The sequence below is a fragment of the Scyliorhinus torazame genome, chromosome 11, assembly GCF_047496885.1.
Source record: "Scyliorhinus torazame isolate Kashiwa2021f chromosome 11, sScyTor2.1, whole genome shotgun sequence".
Classification (NCBI taxonomy): domain Eukaryota; kingdom Metazoa; phylum Chordata; class Chondrichthyes; order Carcharhiniformes; family Scyliorhinidae; genus Scyliorhinus; species Scyliorhinus torazame.
Genome location: NC_092717.1, coordinates 74,327,706 through 74,345,567, shown reverse-complemented (window position 1 = coordinate 74,345,567; position 17,862 = coordinate 74,327,706). Strand labels below are relative to the sequence as shown.

Sequence of the window (17,862 nt, the reverse complement as noted above, 5' to 3'; positions counted from 1 at the left end):
TTCTCGCTGCGACGGTTGAGGGGGGGGGGGGGCGGGAAGAGAGAGAGAATTGCATGCTGGTGTTGGGGCGGCGTGGCGAGACTCTCGTGGCGCCCGGGCGATTACCCACCCGGCGTGGGGAGGGGGGGGGGGGGAGAATTCCGCCCTATATTCTCCTGGCAGAGATGTCTCGCAAATCCGAGGGGGTTCACTATCCCTTGCCATGCAAATTTATGGATGGTGAGGATTGCGAGGGATTCTCTCGTGAATCTCACTATTGGGTTTACGTTTTGAGCAGCTGGCCCAATAGCAAGGGTCCGGTGGCTGGGCCCCCCCTCCCCCTGCAACACAATTCCGCCTCCCCACCCACCCACCCAACCATGGGATTCTCAAGAAAATGGAAAAAGGAGAATAAAAATCCATGGGATTCTCTGAGTCACCCCCCCTCCTGCAGTATGAGGATGACCCAACCCCCGTAAGAGAGCCCCCCACCAGAGATCCCCCATAAGAGAGCCCACACTAGAACCCCCCCCCCCCCCCCCCCCCCCCGCCCAGAAGAGAGCACCCCCACCAGAACTCTCCCCCCCATCCCCCATAAAAGACCCCCCCCCCCCATAAGAGAGACCTCTGCCTGGAAGTCTTCCATTCCAGAGACCTCTGCCTGGAACCCCCCCCGCCCCAATTGCAGAGACCCCTGGCCTGGAAGCTAGAGAATAATCCAGTCAAAGGCGATGAAACAAAATCACTGCTTTAAAACCCACCTGTGCAATGCACCTGCCGGCTCAAGCGGAGGAAGCAGCACCTATAAATTCCTAGAAAGAGAAAAGCACATCAGCTGGGTTTAAGCGCCCTCAGAACTTTGATCTGCAAGAATTTCATTCATATCCGTGTGAAATTGATTTTACTAGGATGTGATTGACAGCTTGCACACAACCAGCTGTCTGGATTGTTTAATCTCATTTCCCTTTAGCTTGAGTGGATTTCAAGTAACCAGCTGTTAAACTAAAGCAATGTTTTTAAACATCTAGCCATGATTGACAGCAAAAGACTAAAAACCACATAAGGGAGAAAATGAATTTTGAGAGAAAACTTGCCTGCAGTTATAAAAGTAAAAAGAGTTTCAATGGATATATAAATAGGAAGTGGGTGGCTAAGGTAAATGTTGGACCTCTACTGAACGAGGCTGATGAATTGATAACAGCAAACAAAGAAATAAACTTTGTGCATCAGTCTTCACAGAAGAAGACATTGCAAATATCCCTAAGGTATCAGACGGGCCGATTTCAAATAATATAGTCGAACTTACAAAAATCCCAATCATAGAGTATTAGAGAAACACAAGAGGCTAAAGGTGGGCAGGTCACCAGAACCTGATGAACTGCACACTAGGGTTTTAATAGAAGTGGCTGCAGAGATAGTGGACCCGTTGGTTGAAATTTTTCATAGCTTGTACCGGAAGATTGGAAAACAGCCGATGTGACTCCTTGTTCAAAAAGGGAGAAAGGCAAAAGACATGGAACTATAGGCCGGTTAGTTTAATACTATTATTGGCAAGATGCTGGAGTCAATAATCAAAGAGCAAATAGCTAATCATTTAGGAAAGCTGAGTATAATCAAACCTCGTCAACATAGTTTTATGAAAGGTAAATCATGTTTGACAAATTTGCTCGAATTCTTTGACGAAGTTCCAAGGAGAGTAGATAGAGTAGAACCTGTAGATGTAGTATATTTAGATTTTCAAAAGGCATTTGACAAGAGTCTGGTGCATAAAATTAAAGCCATGGAACTGAAGGAAGTGTGTTAGCATGGATAGAAAACTGGTTGTCACATAGAAAACAGTTGGAATAAATGGGTTCTTTTCAGAATGGAAAGGTGTGACTAGTGGAGTACCACAGGGACCATAAGAACTAGGAACAGGAGTAGGCCATCTGGCCCCTCGAGCCTGCTCCGCCATTTAATGAGATCATGGCTGATCTTTGTGGACTCAGCTCCACTCTCCGGCCCGAACACCATATCCCCGAATCCTTTTATTCTTTAGAAAGGTATCTATCTTTTTCTTAAAAACGTTTAAAGAAGGAGCCTCAACTGCTTCACTGGGCAAGGAATTCCAGAGATTCACAACCCTTTGGGTGAAGAAGTTCCTCCTACACTCCGTCCTAAATCTACTTCCCCTTATTTTGAGGCTATGCCCCCTAGTTCTGCTTTCCCCGACCAGTGGAAACAACCTGCCCGCATCTATCCTATCTATTCCCTTCATAATTTTATATGTTTCAATAAGATCCCCCCGCATCCTTCTAAACTCCAATGAGTACAGCCTACTCAACCTCTCGTCATAGTCTAATCCCCTCAACTCTGGGATCAACCTAGTGAATCTCCTCTGCACTCCCTCCAGTGCCAATATGTCCTTTCTCAGGTAAGGAGACCAAAACTGAACACTATACTCCAGATGCGGCCTCACCAACACCCTATACAATTGCAGCATAACCTCCCTAGTCTTGAACTCCATCCCTCTAGCAACGAAGTTCTTGACCTGCAGTTGTTCACTATTTACATAAATGACCTGGAAGAAGCAGCAGGATGTAGGTTTCCAAATCTTCTGATGATACAAAAATAGGTGGAAGGGCATATTGTGATGAGGATATTGTGATTCTGCAATGGGATATAGATAGATTGAGTGACTGGGTGAAAACCCGACAAATGATGTTTAATGTGGGGAAGTGGTAGGAGGAATCAAAAGGCAAATTATCTAATTGAAGAGAAACTGCAGGTGAGTGAAATACAGAGGGGTCTGGGTGTTCTAGTCCATCACAAAATGCTAGCAGGCAGGTCCAACAAGTAGTTAAGAAGGCAAATGACATTTTAGCTTTATAACAAAGGGGTTGGAGTTTGAAAGTTGGGAGGTTTTCTTGCAATTGTACAGGATATGGTGTTGGTGAGTCCTCATATGGAATACTGCATTCAATTTTGATTCCCTTACTGAAAACAGGATAGAGTTAAATTGGAGGCAGTCCAAAGGAGATTCGCCAGGCTAATTCCTGGATGAGTGGGTTGTCTTATCAAGAGAGATTATGAGTCTGTATTCTTTGGAGTTTAGAACAGTGAGGGTTGATCTTATTCAAACATATAAGAGCCCGAGGGGGCTTGACAGGGTAGATGGTGAGATGTTTTCATTAGTGGGAAAGACTCAGCTACAAGATAAAGGGCCGGTCATTTAAACTGAGTTGTGTAAAGATTTCTTCTCACAGAGGGTGATGAATCTCTAGAATTCTTTGGTGGAGGCTGGATCATTAGAAGTATTTAAAGTTGAGGTGGATAAATATTTGATAGATCGAGGAATGGAGGGCTATGGGGAAATGGCACAGAAAAGCAATTGAGGTCGGCATAGATCAACCATGATTGTGTTGAATGACGGGGTAGGTTTGAAGAGCCCGGTGGCTTACTTCTGCTTCTATTACTGGTGTTCTTATGAGGCAGGATCAGCGATAGACAATGTTATGCTTGTTGTGAAATTGCGAGCAGTCTGGCTCAACTTCAAGCAGTGGCCAGGGTGGGGATGGAGTCTGTAGCTAGGGAACAGAGTTTGGGGCAGGACCCCCCCCCCCCCCCCCCCCAACCCGCAGTAGTGTGTTTTCTGATGGCAGAGACAGCTCCCCATTGGCTGTCGGTGAGATCTTCCGGTCCTGCTGATGTTTATGATGTTTTACGCGGCTTGACTGTCCCATTATTGTGGAACCCGCCACAGGGGGTTGCCTTTGGCGAGACTGGAAGATCCTGCCCAATGGCTTAGGTCTACTTTGTATTTTGTTGGAACAAATATCTGCTCATCGAGTGCTGGATGTTGGACAAGAAGCATGACAACCCTAGACAGTGGAGGGGCACTCGTAGTGGCGAAGTAGAGCTGGGTGTTGTCATTGTATATGTGGAATCCGTGTTTTCAGATGATGTCACCAACGGCCAGCATGACCTTCTTATTGCAACCTACTATAGCCCTACAACCTCTTAAGGTCTCTGCACTCCTTCACTGATTTTAATCAGTCCAGCATTGGCAGTCAGGCCTTCACCTCTCTAGCTTTCCTGGCCCCTTAAAATCTACCTCTTTGGCTAAACCTTTGGTCACTGACCCTATTATTCCCTTAGATCAGTGTCATACCTTGTTGATGGTACTCATGTGAAGCACCTCAGAATGTCCTATGACCATATACAAGCAGAGGATTACAATAAAAATTAATTGAATTGAGTTTAGTATTTACTAGATTATTTTACGAGGTCCATATAGAATCATTTCATTGTTTGTCTTGACTTAGCTTTCTATTGTTTCTCTCAGGTGGCTATCTAGCAGGGAGCTTGGCTGTTATGACAGATGCAGCACATCTTCTTGCAGATGTCACAACTTTTCTGATTAGCTTGTGCTCATTATGGTTATCATCAAGACCGGCCACAAAGAAATTAACCTTTGGATGGTATAGAGCAGGTGAGAATTTCAGAAAAGTACTTGCAGTTTTCTGTTTGCTTAAAGGGAAGCATCAGAATTATTGGGACCGGGGGGGGGGGGGGGGGGATTATTTTCTGAAGTTTAACGAGTGTAAACTAAATTTCAGCAATGTTTTGGTTCGAAACTAAATTTCAGCAATGTTTTGGTTCGGAGCATCCCATACCCAAAATATGCCGTAGAAACCAACCCTGAAATTTGTTACAACTAGTGCACGGTCAATTCCAGCTCTACGTGCCCCGGAGTCACAACATAAGTGAATTAACCAATAATTCTTATTAAAATACCTGACGTTTTTGTCCCTCGGCTGCCCATAATCACAGTCACCAGGTTTGTAAATGAAAACACGATTACGGTTTATTTATGACAAGAACTATCATGAAATATACAGTAAAGGGCAGCATGGTGGTGCAGTGGTTAGCACTGCTGCCTCATGGCGCTAAGGACCCGGGTTCGATCCTGCGTCACCCTCTGTGTGGAGTTTGCACATTTCATGGGTCTCACCCCCACAACTCAAAAAGATGTGCAAGGTTGGTGGATTGGCCACGCAAAATTGTTCCTTAATTGGAAAAAAAGAATTGGGTACTCTAAATTTATTTAAAAAAAATGAAATATGCAGTAAATGCAACTGATTAACGACAGGCTAATACCTAAAACCTGCTTTAGCTTGCCCCACCTATCATACACACACACACTCACACAAGCTAGACAAACACAGTGGGGGAAAGGAGCAAAAATCATAAGTGGAGGAAAAAAGAGTTTTTGTTTAAGATAATGGTTCTTTAGCACACTTACTCACAACAAGCTTGCAGATTAAAGTCTATGGTTTGCAGCATGTAATGATCTTCGTAGATTTATTCAAGCAGGTACTCTGTAGTTTCAAATGAACTACTCACAGCTCTTCCTGGAGAGGCACCTTATTTCTGTTCCAACTTTGCTTTCAGTTCGAGTTTTGTCTTCAGGCCTCTGTAGGTTCAAGAATACAGCACGGCTTTCTCGAGAGAGACAGACCTCACAGTAGCCTACTGGAGAGAGTTAGCTGGATCTTTCTTTCATCATGCTGCTAGAATCAAAAGTGATACCAAACTCAAACCTTGGGACTCAAACAAGCTTCTTGCCTTAAAAAGACATGTCCAGATACTTCTGGTGGCGGCCATGGAGTGAGTGATCGCACATTTGGTGGCTTCTACTCAAGGTGGATTTTGTTGGTCCTTCTCCACCTATGTGGGGGCCTTTTGAGTACCAAAAGGTATGTGAATGCTCAGGGAAGGTAATACTCCTCTGGGGAGATCGATGTATAGATCAGAGGACGAGGACTGCCACAAGAAAGAGAGAGCAGTTGGAGAAGGACAGTTTTCTTGGTGTGCCACAGGTTAAGATGGCAGAGGGCAACAGGGCAATAATGCCCGCTCAGTAGTCGACGGAGCAGCTGGTGGAGTTTTTAAATAAGACATTTCAGCAGGAGAGGAAGGAAGCCTTGGAAGACCTGGCTAAGGTGGTGGAGCCTCTCAGAGCAGTGATTGAGAAAATGGGACAGAGGTTGGAGACTCAGGACCTGGCGATACAAAAGGTAGAGGTGGCAGTGGCGGAGCTTGAGACTCCGCTGGAGGCGGAGTTGGGGATGGTTGTGGGCAGCCAGAAGGAGCTGAGAGAGAAATAGGAGGACCTGGAGAATCGCTCCAGACAAAAGGATTTGAGGATAGTCGGGATGCTCGAGGGCATCAAGGACGTGGAGGCCACCAAGAATGTAGTGAGGATGTTGGATCAGTTGATCGGGATGGGGTCCTTTGACCAGCCCTTGAAGGTGGATCGGGCCGCACAGGGCGGTGAGGAGGAGGCTGCAGGTTGGGGAGTCGCTGAGGGCAATGGTGGTGCGGCTGCACCGTTTCTTGGACAAGGGCGAGGCAGACCAGGTGGTGCACCTTGGAACGGAGTGAGCTGAGGGTGTACCAAGACCTGGGTGTGGAGTTGGCGAAGAGGAGAGCCGGGTTCAACCGGATAAAGGCTGCCTCTTCAAGAAGGATGTGAAATTCATGCTAGCTGGATGGGCTAGTTAACGGAAGTGAAGTGGGGGATCGTCAGGAGGAAGTCATGGGGGGGGGGTGGAGTTGGTTCTTTGTTTGGGGGTGGGGGGGAGGAGTGTTGCTGACATGGGTGTGGTTGGTGTGACGCAGTTGGAAGGGAGAGATAGCAGTGGATATCCGAGGGTGGGGCCTGGAGGGGTGCGTGACACAGGCCGAGGGCTGGCCCAAGAAGGGATATGGTTGATCGACAGGGGAGCGTGGGGGGGCATGGGGGAGCCCCCCGACCAGGCTAGCCATGTGGAAGGTGCGAGGGTTGAATGGTCCGGTTAAATGGTCGCGTGTGTTCATACGTCTGAGGAGTCTGAAGGCGGTTGTGTTTTTACAGAAGGCACTCCTGAAGTTGGAGGATCAGACATGACTGAGGAAGGGATGGGTGGGGGCAGGTATTCCACTCAGGGATGGATATGAAGACGAGGGTAGTAGCGGTGTCGATCAATATGAGGGGTGGCGTTTGGGGGTGGGGAGCATTGTGGCTCATCTGGGGGGTAGGTATGTGTAGTCAACGGGAAGCTGGAGGGATTGCCGGTGGTCCTGGGTTAAATTTTATGGCCCGAATTGGGATGATGTGGATTAAGCGGGTGTTGGAAGGATTCAGATTTAGATACGCACCAGTTGGATTCTGAGGGGGGGGATTTTAATATAGTCCTGGACACGGAGCCTGGACTGATCGAGCCCAAAGTAAGGGGTTGGCAGAGGCTAGGGCTGAGGGGCTTCATGGAGCGGCATTGGGGGTGGGAACTGTGGAGGTTTGGGAGGGTCAAGGGTGAAAGAACAAAGAAAAGTCCAGCACAGGAACAGGCCCTTCGGTCCGCCAAGCCTGTGCCGACCATGCTGCCCGTCTAAACTAAAATCTTCTACACTTCCAGGATCCGTATCTCTCTATTCCCATCCTATTCATGTAGTTGTCAAGATGTCCCTTAAACGTCACTATCGTCCCTGCTTCCACCACCTCCTCCGGCAGCGAGTTCCAGACACCCTATACCCTCTGTGTAAAAAAAACTTGCCTCGTACATCTCCTCTAAACCTTGCCCCACGCACCTTAAACCTATGCCCCTCCAAGTGTGGCCTAACTAAGGTTCTATACAGCTGCAACATGACTTGCCAATTGTTATACTCAATGCCCCGGCCAATGAAGCCAAGCATGCCGTATGCCTTCTTGACTACCTTCTCCATCTGTGTTGCCCCTTTCAATGATCTGTGGACCTGTACACCTAGATCTCTCTGACTGTCAATACCCTTGAGGGTTCTACCATTCACTGTATATTCCCTACCTGCATTAGACCTTCCAAATGCATTACCTCACATCTGTCCCGATTAAACTCCATCTGTCATCTCTCCGTCCAAGTCTCCAAATGATCTAAATCCTGCTGTATCCTCTGACAGTCTTCATCGCTATCCGCAATTCACCAACCTTTGTGCGTCTGCAAACTTACTAATCAGACCAGTTACATTTTCCTCCAAATCATTTTTATATACTACGAACAGTAAAGGTCCCAGCACTGTTCCTTGCGGAACACCACTAGTCACAGCCCTCCAATCAGAAAAGCACACTTCCATTGCTATTCTCTGCCTTCTATGACCTAGCCAGCTCACCCCTGATCCCGTGTGACTTCACCTTTTGTACCAGTCTGCCATGAGGGACCTTGTCAAAAGGCCTTACTGAAGTCCATATAAACACATTCACTGCCCTACCTGCATCAATCATCTTTGTGGACCTCCTCGAAAAACTCCATGAAGTTAGTGAGACACAACCTCCCCTTCACAAAACCGTGCTGACTCACGCTAATATGTCCATTTGCTTCCAAATGGGAGTGGATCCCTGTCTCGAAGAATTCTCTCCAGTAATTTCCCTACCACTGACGTAAGGTTCACCGGCCTGTAGTTCCCTGGATTATCCTTGCTACCCTTCTTAAACAAAGGAACAACTTTGGCTATTCTCCAGTCCTCCTGGACATCACCTGAAGAGAGTGAGTATCCAAAGATTTCTGTCAAGGCCTCAGCAATTTCCTCTCTCGCCTCCTTCAGTATTCTGGGGTAGATCCCATCAGGCCCTGGGGACTTATCTACCTTAATATTTTTCAAGACGCCCAACACCTCGTGTTTTTGGATCTCGATGTGACCCAGGCTATCTGCACACCCTTCTCCAGACTCAACATACCAATTCCTTCTCTTTGGTGAATACTGATGCAAAGTATTCATTTAGTACCTCGCACATTTCCTCTGGCTCCACACATAGATTCCCTCGCCTGTCCTTCAGTGGGCCCACCCTTTCCCTGGCTATCCTCTTGCTTTTTATGTACGTGTAAAAAGCCTTCGGATTTCCCTTAACCCTATTTGCCAATGACTTTTCGTGACCTCTTTTAGCCCTCCTGACTCCTTGCGTAAGTTCCTTCCTACTTTCCTTACATTCCACACAGGCTTTGTCTGTTCTCAGCCTTCTAACCGTGACAAATGCCTCCTTTTTCTTTTTGACAAGGCCGACAATGTCTCGTTATCCAAGGTTCCCGAAATTTGCCGCATTTATCCTTCTTCCGCACAAGAACATGCCGGTCCTGAATTCCTTTCAACTGACATTTGAAAGCCTCCCACATGTCAGATGTTGATTTACCCTCAAACATTCGCCCGCAATCTAGGTTCTTCAGTTCCTGCCTAATATTGTTATAATTAGCCTTCCCCCAATTTAGCACATTCACCCTAGGACCACTCTTATCCTTGTCCAGCAGCACTGTAAAACTTACTGAATGGTGGTCACTGTTCCCGAAATGCTCCCCTACTGAAACTTCTACCACCTGGCCGGGCTCATTCCCCAATACCACGTCCAGTGTAGCCCCTTCCCTAGTTGGACTATCTACATATTGTTTTAAGAAGCCCTCCTGGATGCTCCTTACAAACTCTGCCCCGTCCAAGCCCCTAGCACTAAGTGAGTCCCAGTCAATATTGGGGAAGTTAAAGTCTCCCATCACAACAACCCTGTTGCTTTTACTCCTTTCTAAAATCTGTCTACCTATCTGCTCCTCTATCTCCCGCTGGCTGTTGGGAGTCCTGTAGTAAACCCCCAACATTGTGACTGCACACTTCTTATTCCTGCTCTCTACCCATATAGCCTCGCTGCCCTCTGAGGTGTCCTCCCGTAGTACAGCTATGATATTCTCCCTAACCAGTAGCGCAACTCCTCCATCCCTTTTACACCCCCCTCTATCCCGCCTGAAACATCTAAATCCTGGAACGTTTAGCTGCCAATCGTCAACCAGATCTCTGTAATGGCAACAACATCATAGTTCCAAGTACTAATCCAAGCTCTAAGTTCATCTCCCTTACCTGTGATACTTCTTGCATTAAAACATATGCACTTCAGGCCACCAGTCTCTGTCTGCTCTTCCTCAGAGCCATACTGGCCCTATTCCCTAGTTCTCCCTCAATTTTTTCACCTTCTGACCTATTGCTCCGGCACTCACCCCCCTGCCATACTAGTTTAAACCCTCATGTGTGACACTAGCAAACCTCGCGGCCAGGATATTTATGCCTCTCCAGTTCAGATGCAACCCGTCCTTATACAGGTCACACCTGCCCCGGAAGAGCTCCCAGTGGTCCAGATAACGGAAACCCTCCCTCCTACACCAGCTGTTTAGCAATGTGTTTAGCTGCTCTATCTTCCTATTTCTAGCCTCACTGGCACGTGGCACAGGGAGTAATCCCGAGATTACAACCCTAGAGGTCCTGTCTTTTAACTTTCTGCCTAGCTCCCTGAACTCCTGCCGCAGGACCTCATGCCCCTTCCTGCCTATGTCGTTAGTACCAATATGTACAATGATCTCCGCCTGTTTGCCTCCCCCGTCAGGATGCCCGCTACCCGTTCGGAGACATCCTGGACCCTGGCACCAGGGAGGCAACATATCATCCTGAAGTCACTTTCACGTCCACAGAAGCGCCTATCTGTGCCCCTGACTATAGAGTTCCCGATGACTATTGCTCTTCTGCGCTTTGACCCTCCCTGCTGAACATCAGAGCCAGCCGTGGTACCTCTGCTCTGGGTGCTGCTATTTTCCCAGGTGAGTAGGATACTGGCCCATCAATTGAGAAAGCAGGCAGCAACTAGGGAGATTGGTAGAGTGAGGGACGAGGGGGGTAAGATGGTGATGGACCCGGGGGCTAAATTGGGTATTTCAGGCCTTTTGTAGGAGGCTTTATGAGTTGGAGCCCCCGAGGGGGAAGAGGGGATGAGGTGGTTACTGGATGGGATGGAGTTCCCCAAGGAGGAGAGGCAGCTCCAGGGGCTGGAGGATTGGGCTGCGGGATGTAATGGATGTCATGGGGGCGATGCAGGAGGGGAAGGCCCAGGAACCGGGCGGGTTCCCAGTTGAGCTTTGTAAAACGTTTGGGGCGGAACTGGGTCCACTGCTGGTGAGAGCGTACAATGAGGCGAGGGAGAAGGGGGGATCTTCCCCCTACATTGTCACATGCTTCCATCTCGCGGATTCTAAAAAAGGATAAGGACTCGTTGTTGAATGTCGATGACAAACTTTTGGCGAAGGTGCTTGCATTGAGGACTGTGTGCCGGGGCTGATCAGGGAGGATCAGAAGGGCTTTGTGAAAAGTAGGCAGTTGTCGGCGATTGTGCGGAGGTTACTTAGTGTGATTATGATGCCCTCAGGAGGGTGAGGGGCTGGAGTTTGAGGTAGTGGTGGCGATGGATGCGGAGAAGGCTTTTGATCGGGTGGAGAAGGCGTATTTGTTTGAGCTGCTGGGGCAGTTCGGGTTCGGACAGGGGTTTGTGGATTTGGTCCGGTGCTGAATAAGGCACAGGTGGCAAGTGTACGGATTAACCGAGTGAGTTTGGATACTTTTGATTACACCATGGGACGAGACAGAGGTGCCCGCTCTACCCATTGCTTTTCGCCTTGGCGATAAAGCCATTGGCAAATAGTGTTTAGGGCGTTGAGTGATTGGAGAGAGAATGAGCGGTGGTCGTGGGGGGGGGCAGGGTTTGCCGAGCATAGGGTTTCATTGTGCACAGATGACCTATCATATATTTCAGACCTGTTGGGCTGTGTTGTGGGGATTATAGGGATTTTAGGGGAATTCGGTCAGTTTTCGGGATATAAATTGAACATGGGAAAGAGTGAGGTGTTCCCGACCAAGGCTAGAGAGTAGGAAAGGAGGTTGGGAAGTTGCCGTTCAGGGTGGTGGGAACGAGCTTTAGAGCTGTGTTATTTTTGATGTCTTCTTTGATACCTTGGCATCCAGGTGGCGTGGAGCTGGGACCAGCTGCATAGGTTGAACTTGGCCTGATTGGTGGAAGGGATGAAGGCGGATTTGATGAGGTGGGACTTTTTCTTGCTGTCGCTGGCTGGGCGGGTGCAGACAGTGAAAATGATTGTGCTGCCTCGGTTTCTGTTTGTGTTTCAGAACATCCCTATCTTTGTCCCTAAGTCGTTTTTCAGGAACGTCAACGGGTTGATCGCTGGGTTTGTGTGAGCGGAGAATGCCTCGTGGATGCGGCAGGCATTTTTTGGAACGGGGCAAGGAGGAGTGGGGGGGGGGGGAGAGGGGAGGTTGGTGGGGGGGGGAGGTTGGTGGGAGGGGAGGTGACGTTGGTGGGGGGGAGGTGACGTTGGTGGGGGGGGGAGGGGAGGTTGGTGGGGGGGAGGGGAGGTTGGTGGGGGGGGTGAGGGGAGGTTGGGGGGAGGGGAGGTTGGTAGGGGGAGGGGAGGTTGGTTGGGGGGAGGGGAGGTTGGTGGGGGGAGAGGGGAGGTTGGTGGGGGAGGGGAGGTTGGTGGGGGGGAGGGGAGGTTGGCGGGGGGAGAGGGGAGGTTGGCGGGGGGAGAGGGGAGGTTGGCGGGGGGAGGGGAGGTTGGCGGGGGGAGGGGGAGGTTGGGGGGAGGGGAGGTTGGTGGGGGTGGGGGATGGGGAGGTTGGTGGGGGGCGGGGAGGTTGGTGGGGGGAGGTTGGTGGGGGGAGGGGAGGTTGGTGGGGGTGGGGAGGTTGGTGGGAGGTGGGGAGGTTGGTGGGGGGAGGGGAGGTTGGTGGGGGAGGGGAGGTTGGTGGGGGGAGGGGAGGTTGGTGGGGGGAGGGGAGGTTGGTGGGGGGAGGGGAGGTTGGTGGGGGGAGGGGAGGTTGGTGGGGGGAGGGGAGGTTCGGGGGCGGGGAAGTTGGAGGGGGAGGGGAGACTGGGGGGGGAGGGAGGCTGGGAGGGGGAGGGGAGGCTGGGAGGGGAGGCTGGGAGGGGAGGCTGGGAGGGGAGGCTGGGAGGGGGAGGGGAGGCTGGGAGGGGGAGGGGTGGCGGGGAGGGGGAGGGGAGGTTGGGAGGGGGAGGGGAGGTTGGGGGGAGGGGAGGTGGGGGGAAGGGAGGTTGGTGGGGGGAGGGGAGGTTGATGGGGGAGGGGAGGTTGGTGGGGGGAGGGGAGGTTGGTGGGGGGAGGGGAGGTTGGGGGGGGCGGGGAAGTTGGAGGGGGAGGGGAGACTGGGGGGGAGGGAGGCTGGGAGGGGGAGGGGAGGCTGGGAGGGGAGGCTGGGAGGGGGAGGGGTGGCTGGGAGGGGGAGGGGTGGCTGGGAGGGGAGGGGTGGCTGGGAGGGGAGGGGTGGCTGGGAGGGGGAGGGGTGGCTGGGCGGGGGAGGGGTGGCTGGGAGGGGGAGGGGTGGCTGGGAGGGGAGGGGTGGCGGGGAGGGGGAGGGGAGGTTGGGAGGGGGAGGGGAGGTTGGGGGAGGGGAGGTGGGGGGAAGGGAGGTTGGGGGGGGGGTGCGGGGAGTGGGTGCTGGCATTGCCAAATTTGATAAATTATTATTGGGCTGCAAGCAGGGTGTTGGTGAGGAAATGGGCCGTGGAGGAGAGGTCAGTTTGGGGGTGGTTGGGGGCGGCATCGTGCAGTGGAACGTTTTTGAGGGCTTTGTTGTTGGCGCCTTTGCCATTCTTGAAGGTCAGGTATTTCGTCAGCCCAGTGGTGGTGTCGGCTTTGAGGGTAATGGGGCAGTGTAGGCAGCACTTGGAGTTAGAGGGTATGTCGTTGTGGGTATCTATTAGCGATATCCATAGGTTTGTGCCGGCGAGACTGGATGCGAGGTTCGGGGGTGGCGGCAGGTGGAGATGGAGTACTTCAGGGACTTGTTTATAGGGGACAAATTTGCGGGACTGGAGGAGTTGGAGGAATTATGAGTTGCCCAAGAAGAATGGTTTCAGATACCTGCAAATTTGGGATTTTGTGAGGAGAGAGGTGCTGTCCTTCCCAGGGTTGCCATTTCCGGTGCTGCAAGATAAACTTTTGTCGGAGGATGAAATAGGAGAGCGGAAGGTTTTGGATATTTACAAGGAACTGATGGAGAGTGAGGGTGTCCTGCTGGAGGATATTAAGCACAAATGGGAGGAGGAGGTAGGAGCTGGACCATGGGCTGAGGCCTTGCAGGTGAATGCGTTCTCGTTGTGTCCGAGGTTAAGCCTCGTCCAGTTGAAAGTGGTGCATAGGGCCCACATGATGGTGGCGAGGATGATCAGATGTTTTGAGGGGTGGAAGATAGGTGTGCACGATGTGCAAATCACATCCACATGTTCTGGGAGTGTCTAAGATTGAGGGGGCTCTGGCTGAAATTCTCGGATGTTATGTCCGAGGTTCTGTATATGGGAGTGACCCCGAGTCCGGAGGTGGCGATATTTGGTGTGTCTGAAGACCAGGAGTGCAGATGGGAAAGAGAGGCCGATGTATGTGCTGGCATTGGCAAATTTGATAAATTATTATTGGGCTGCAAGCAGGGTGTTGGTGAGGAAATGGGCCGTGGAGGAGATAGCCCAGAGACAGATTTTGCTATGTTTTAAAAATAAATTTAGAGTACCCAATTCATTTTTTCCAATTAAGGGGCAATTTAGCGCGGCCAATTCACCTACCCTGCACATCTTTGGGTTGTGGGGACGAAACTCACGGGGAGAATGTGCAAACTCCACATGGACAGTGACCCAGAGCCGGGATCGAATCTGGGACCTCGGCGCCGTGAGGCAGCAATGCTAACCACTGCGCCACCGTGCTGCCCTGGATTTTGCTATGTTGGCGGGACACGGAGCTGATGAAGGCAGGGGTGTGGGTGGGTGAGTGACCTGGCAGAATTCTTGAGGGTAGAGAAGATTAAGTTCACTCTGCGGGAGTCGGTAGAAGAGTTCACCCGGAGGTGGAAACCATTTATTGATTTCTTCAAGGGGGGGGGGGGGGAAGAGGGTTAAAATGGGGAAGGCGGACGTGGCTGGGGGTCAGTGTCAGGGGGGCTGGGGGGTTGTGGTTGTTTATTGGGTTGATGCGATGTTCTTCTGATGTTCTTTTGATAGTCTGTATATTTATATTTTTGTTGAAAAGCCTTGAATATGTCCAATAATCATCCATGGGTCAAACGTGTATCGGCAAAAATAAAAGAAATGGGAGAAAAGGGAATAAACAGGAAGGACCCTTCCAAAATGGCCTCCTTCACTGTAAAATTTTACGTCGATAGAAGCTAATACTGAATTAGCCACCTGATTTACAGGCTCTCTCTCTCTCTCAACCTTTCCGCACCATGACTGTGCATAGGTCAGACCTTCGCCTGTTTCTGTAGATAATTATTCCTGGAACCGATTGCTAGTCTGTCACCAGGGGTTTAAAGCACATCAAACACAGCCACACTCAGGGACATACGAAGGGACAATTTAGCATAGCCAGTCCACCTGGTCATCTTTTACTTATCTATGTGTGTCTAGGCCAATACAAATCACTGCATCACTGATCTCTCGTCATTGATTTTGTTTTGCATGAGGTGTGAAGATCTGTCTTTTCAGTTTTCATTCTTCAATTTTTAGTTATTCCTTCCCTTGATTAGCTCTTGTGCTGTTCACCATCTGTTGATTGAGATGACAGTTCAGATGACACCTCTTTCCCAGGGAATAAGCACTTTGACTTCACATTTTCACAAGCACACTGAACAGCATTGGTTCAAGTTTTCTTCCTTGTTTTCAAATTCTCCATGGCCTATTCCTCACTAGCTCTGTGACCTCCAACCCTACATCTCTCCCAAGTTATCTGAGCTCCACCAATTCTGACTCCTGAAGCATCCCTGATTTTAATTGTTCCACCATTGGTGGTTATAGCTTCAACTGTAAAAGACTTCTCTGGAATTCCCCCCCTGAACATCTGTACCTCTCTCAACCCCTTTAGAATACTCCTTGAAACCTACCTCTGATCAAGCTTTAGGCCATCTGGCCTAATATCTCCTTATGTGGTTCAGCATCAAATTTTTTTGATAACTCTTATGGGCCTTGTGACATTTTACTGTGTTAAAAATACTGTCTAAATGCAAGATGTTGCTTGCCAACTGATGTTTAGATTCTTGTCCTATTTTATTTTTACTAGAAATTCTAGGTGCACTGTTCTCAGTGGTCACAATTTGGCTCGTAACAGGAGTGTTGGTCTACCTTGCTTGTGAAAGATTGATCAATACTGATTACGAAATTGATGGAATGGTCATGCTTATAACATCTACCTGTGCAGTGGTAGCAAACTTAATGTAAGTTATCTTTCTGTGATTTATTTTGCTGCTCCCTTACATGCACAACTTTTTAATGGAACAGCCCTTACATAAATTTTTATTTTAGATGTATGTTTGTAAATGCCTTTCCATCTCCCCACCCCTCCAGTGATGGCTAATCTTAATCAAGGCAGCAGTGGGGACAGCACAGTTAATTTTAATATCCTTGAATTAGAAAGGATATTAACTACAGTTCCTCGACTTGACCTCTATTCAGTGACCTCTGGAATGTGCAAATGTGTCAATTATTTATTTTGTTACTTATACCAGTATCACTCGTGTTTGTGAAGAATTTCTAGTGACATTTACAATGTCAAATAGCAACCTGAAAATGTATTGTAGGATTAATCTTTCTATGATGATTCCTCTGATTATATGTGATTGGATCCTCCACTGATTAAGATCATTTGAAGAATGGCCATTTGAGTGCTGTTATTTATGGTGATGCCTTCAGGGAAGGAGGGAACAAGAGGAGAAAATGGCAATGAATTTGCAAGAGCAGGAAAGAAAAAATGTTTTGAAACTTTATGAAAATGTCGTATGGATAATGTTCTAACGTTGCACTTCTAGTGTAGAATCTTTCTCACTGGGAGTGCTTGTCAGAAATTTGGGTGTATGATTTTCTGATCATTAATTTGGATCGCCAGAAGAGCATCTGCAATGTGGCACTGATTTCCAGGCAAGACTCCTCACTCGGAGTGCAAAATCGGAAATTGCATCATGTCTTTCTAAGCAATATAATGCATTCCAAAAGGATAATCACCAACTCAAATGTTATGCCTGCTTGCCACTTTTTCTTGTCTCCATTGGGTGAATTTTATTAGTTCATGACCAGACTACTATTGTGAACTGTAATTGGGATCAAGACCACAATCTGGGATTAAATAATATTACATCCCAGTTTATACTAATGTTATCAGCCAATATGGAATGACATATGAGATAACGGGCCTCCAAATGCTGATCTCCCAAATCCTAGCAGGCATTTTGGACTTGAGTAGGTATGGTGGCTCAGATGGTAGTGTCCTGCCTCTGAGCCAGAAGCTTTGAATTCAAGTTCCACTGCAGGATTTGTTGGGCCATGGAAGGAGCACTTTCAATTCTCAGCCTGATAATCCTTAACGCTTCCACTATTCCCCAACGGCAGAGTATTGTATGCAAAGATACAAAAAAACTTTGTTTTTATTAGACAAGATGGGGAGTGAACCATGAGGAGAAAGGTTGCAGAGACAGCCTGCAAAGCCCCCTACTCTCACCAGTTTTGTGTCCAGCAGCTTTATCGTTTGCTTCTCATCTGGTAAAATAAATTTCCTAACTCAAAACTGCAGGAATGGAGTCCAGCTGCCCATTTGCAAGAAAAAGGTCTAGTAAACAAATTTATTTTAGAAGTAAGTGCCATGATATGTGGACACACACATAATGATATACAGACAAGCAGCTAATGGACACAGAGAACAGGACATGACCAATAAGCAGGCAGGACACTCAGGGGTGGGATCTGACTATAAAAGACACGAGGCACTCACACTCTGCCTCTTTCCACTGATGAACATCTGGAGAGTCAGTCAAGGGTGTTGTTACAATCTCACCCCCCCACCATGTGGCTAAGAGCTAGTCTGGTTCAGTCAGAGTAACCACACTTAAGTTAGCAGAGAGTCGAACTCACAGAGAACTGTGCTATTAGTTCAATAAACCTGATTGAACTAGCTTCAAAGTCTGGAGTATCTTTTTGATCTATGCTGCATCCAGTTGCAGCCAGTGTTATACCAGTAACAC

At 48.9% G+C, this 17,862-nt stretch overlaps 1 protein-coding gene across 1 annotated transcript in view; it reads left to right on the top strand.

Annotated features, from left to right (window-relative positions):
* LOC140385346 (proton-coupled zinc antiporter SLC30A8-like) overlaps positions 1-17,862 on the top strand; it is an 87,955-nt gene that overhangs the window by 24,605 nt on the left and 45,488 nt on the right. The window contains exons 2-3 of the mRNA XM_072467413.1: positions 4,304-4,450; positions 15,912-16,065. Coding sequence (XP_072323514.1) covers positions 4,304-4,450; positions 15,912-16,065 — 301 coding nt within the window. The remainder of the gene's footprint in view (positions 1-4,303; positions 4,451-15,911; positions 16,066-17,862) is intronic.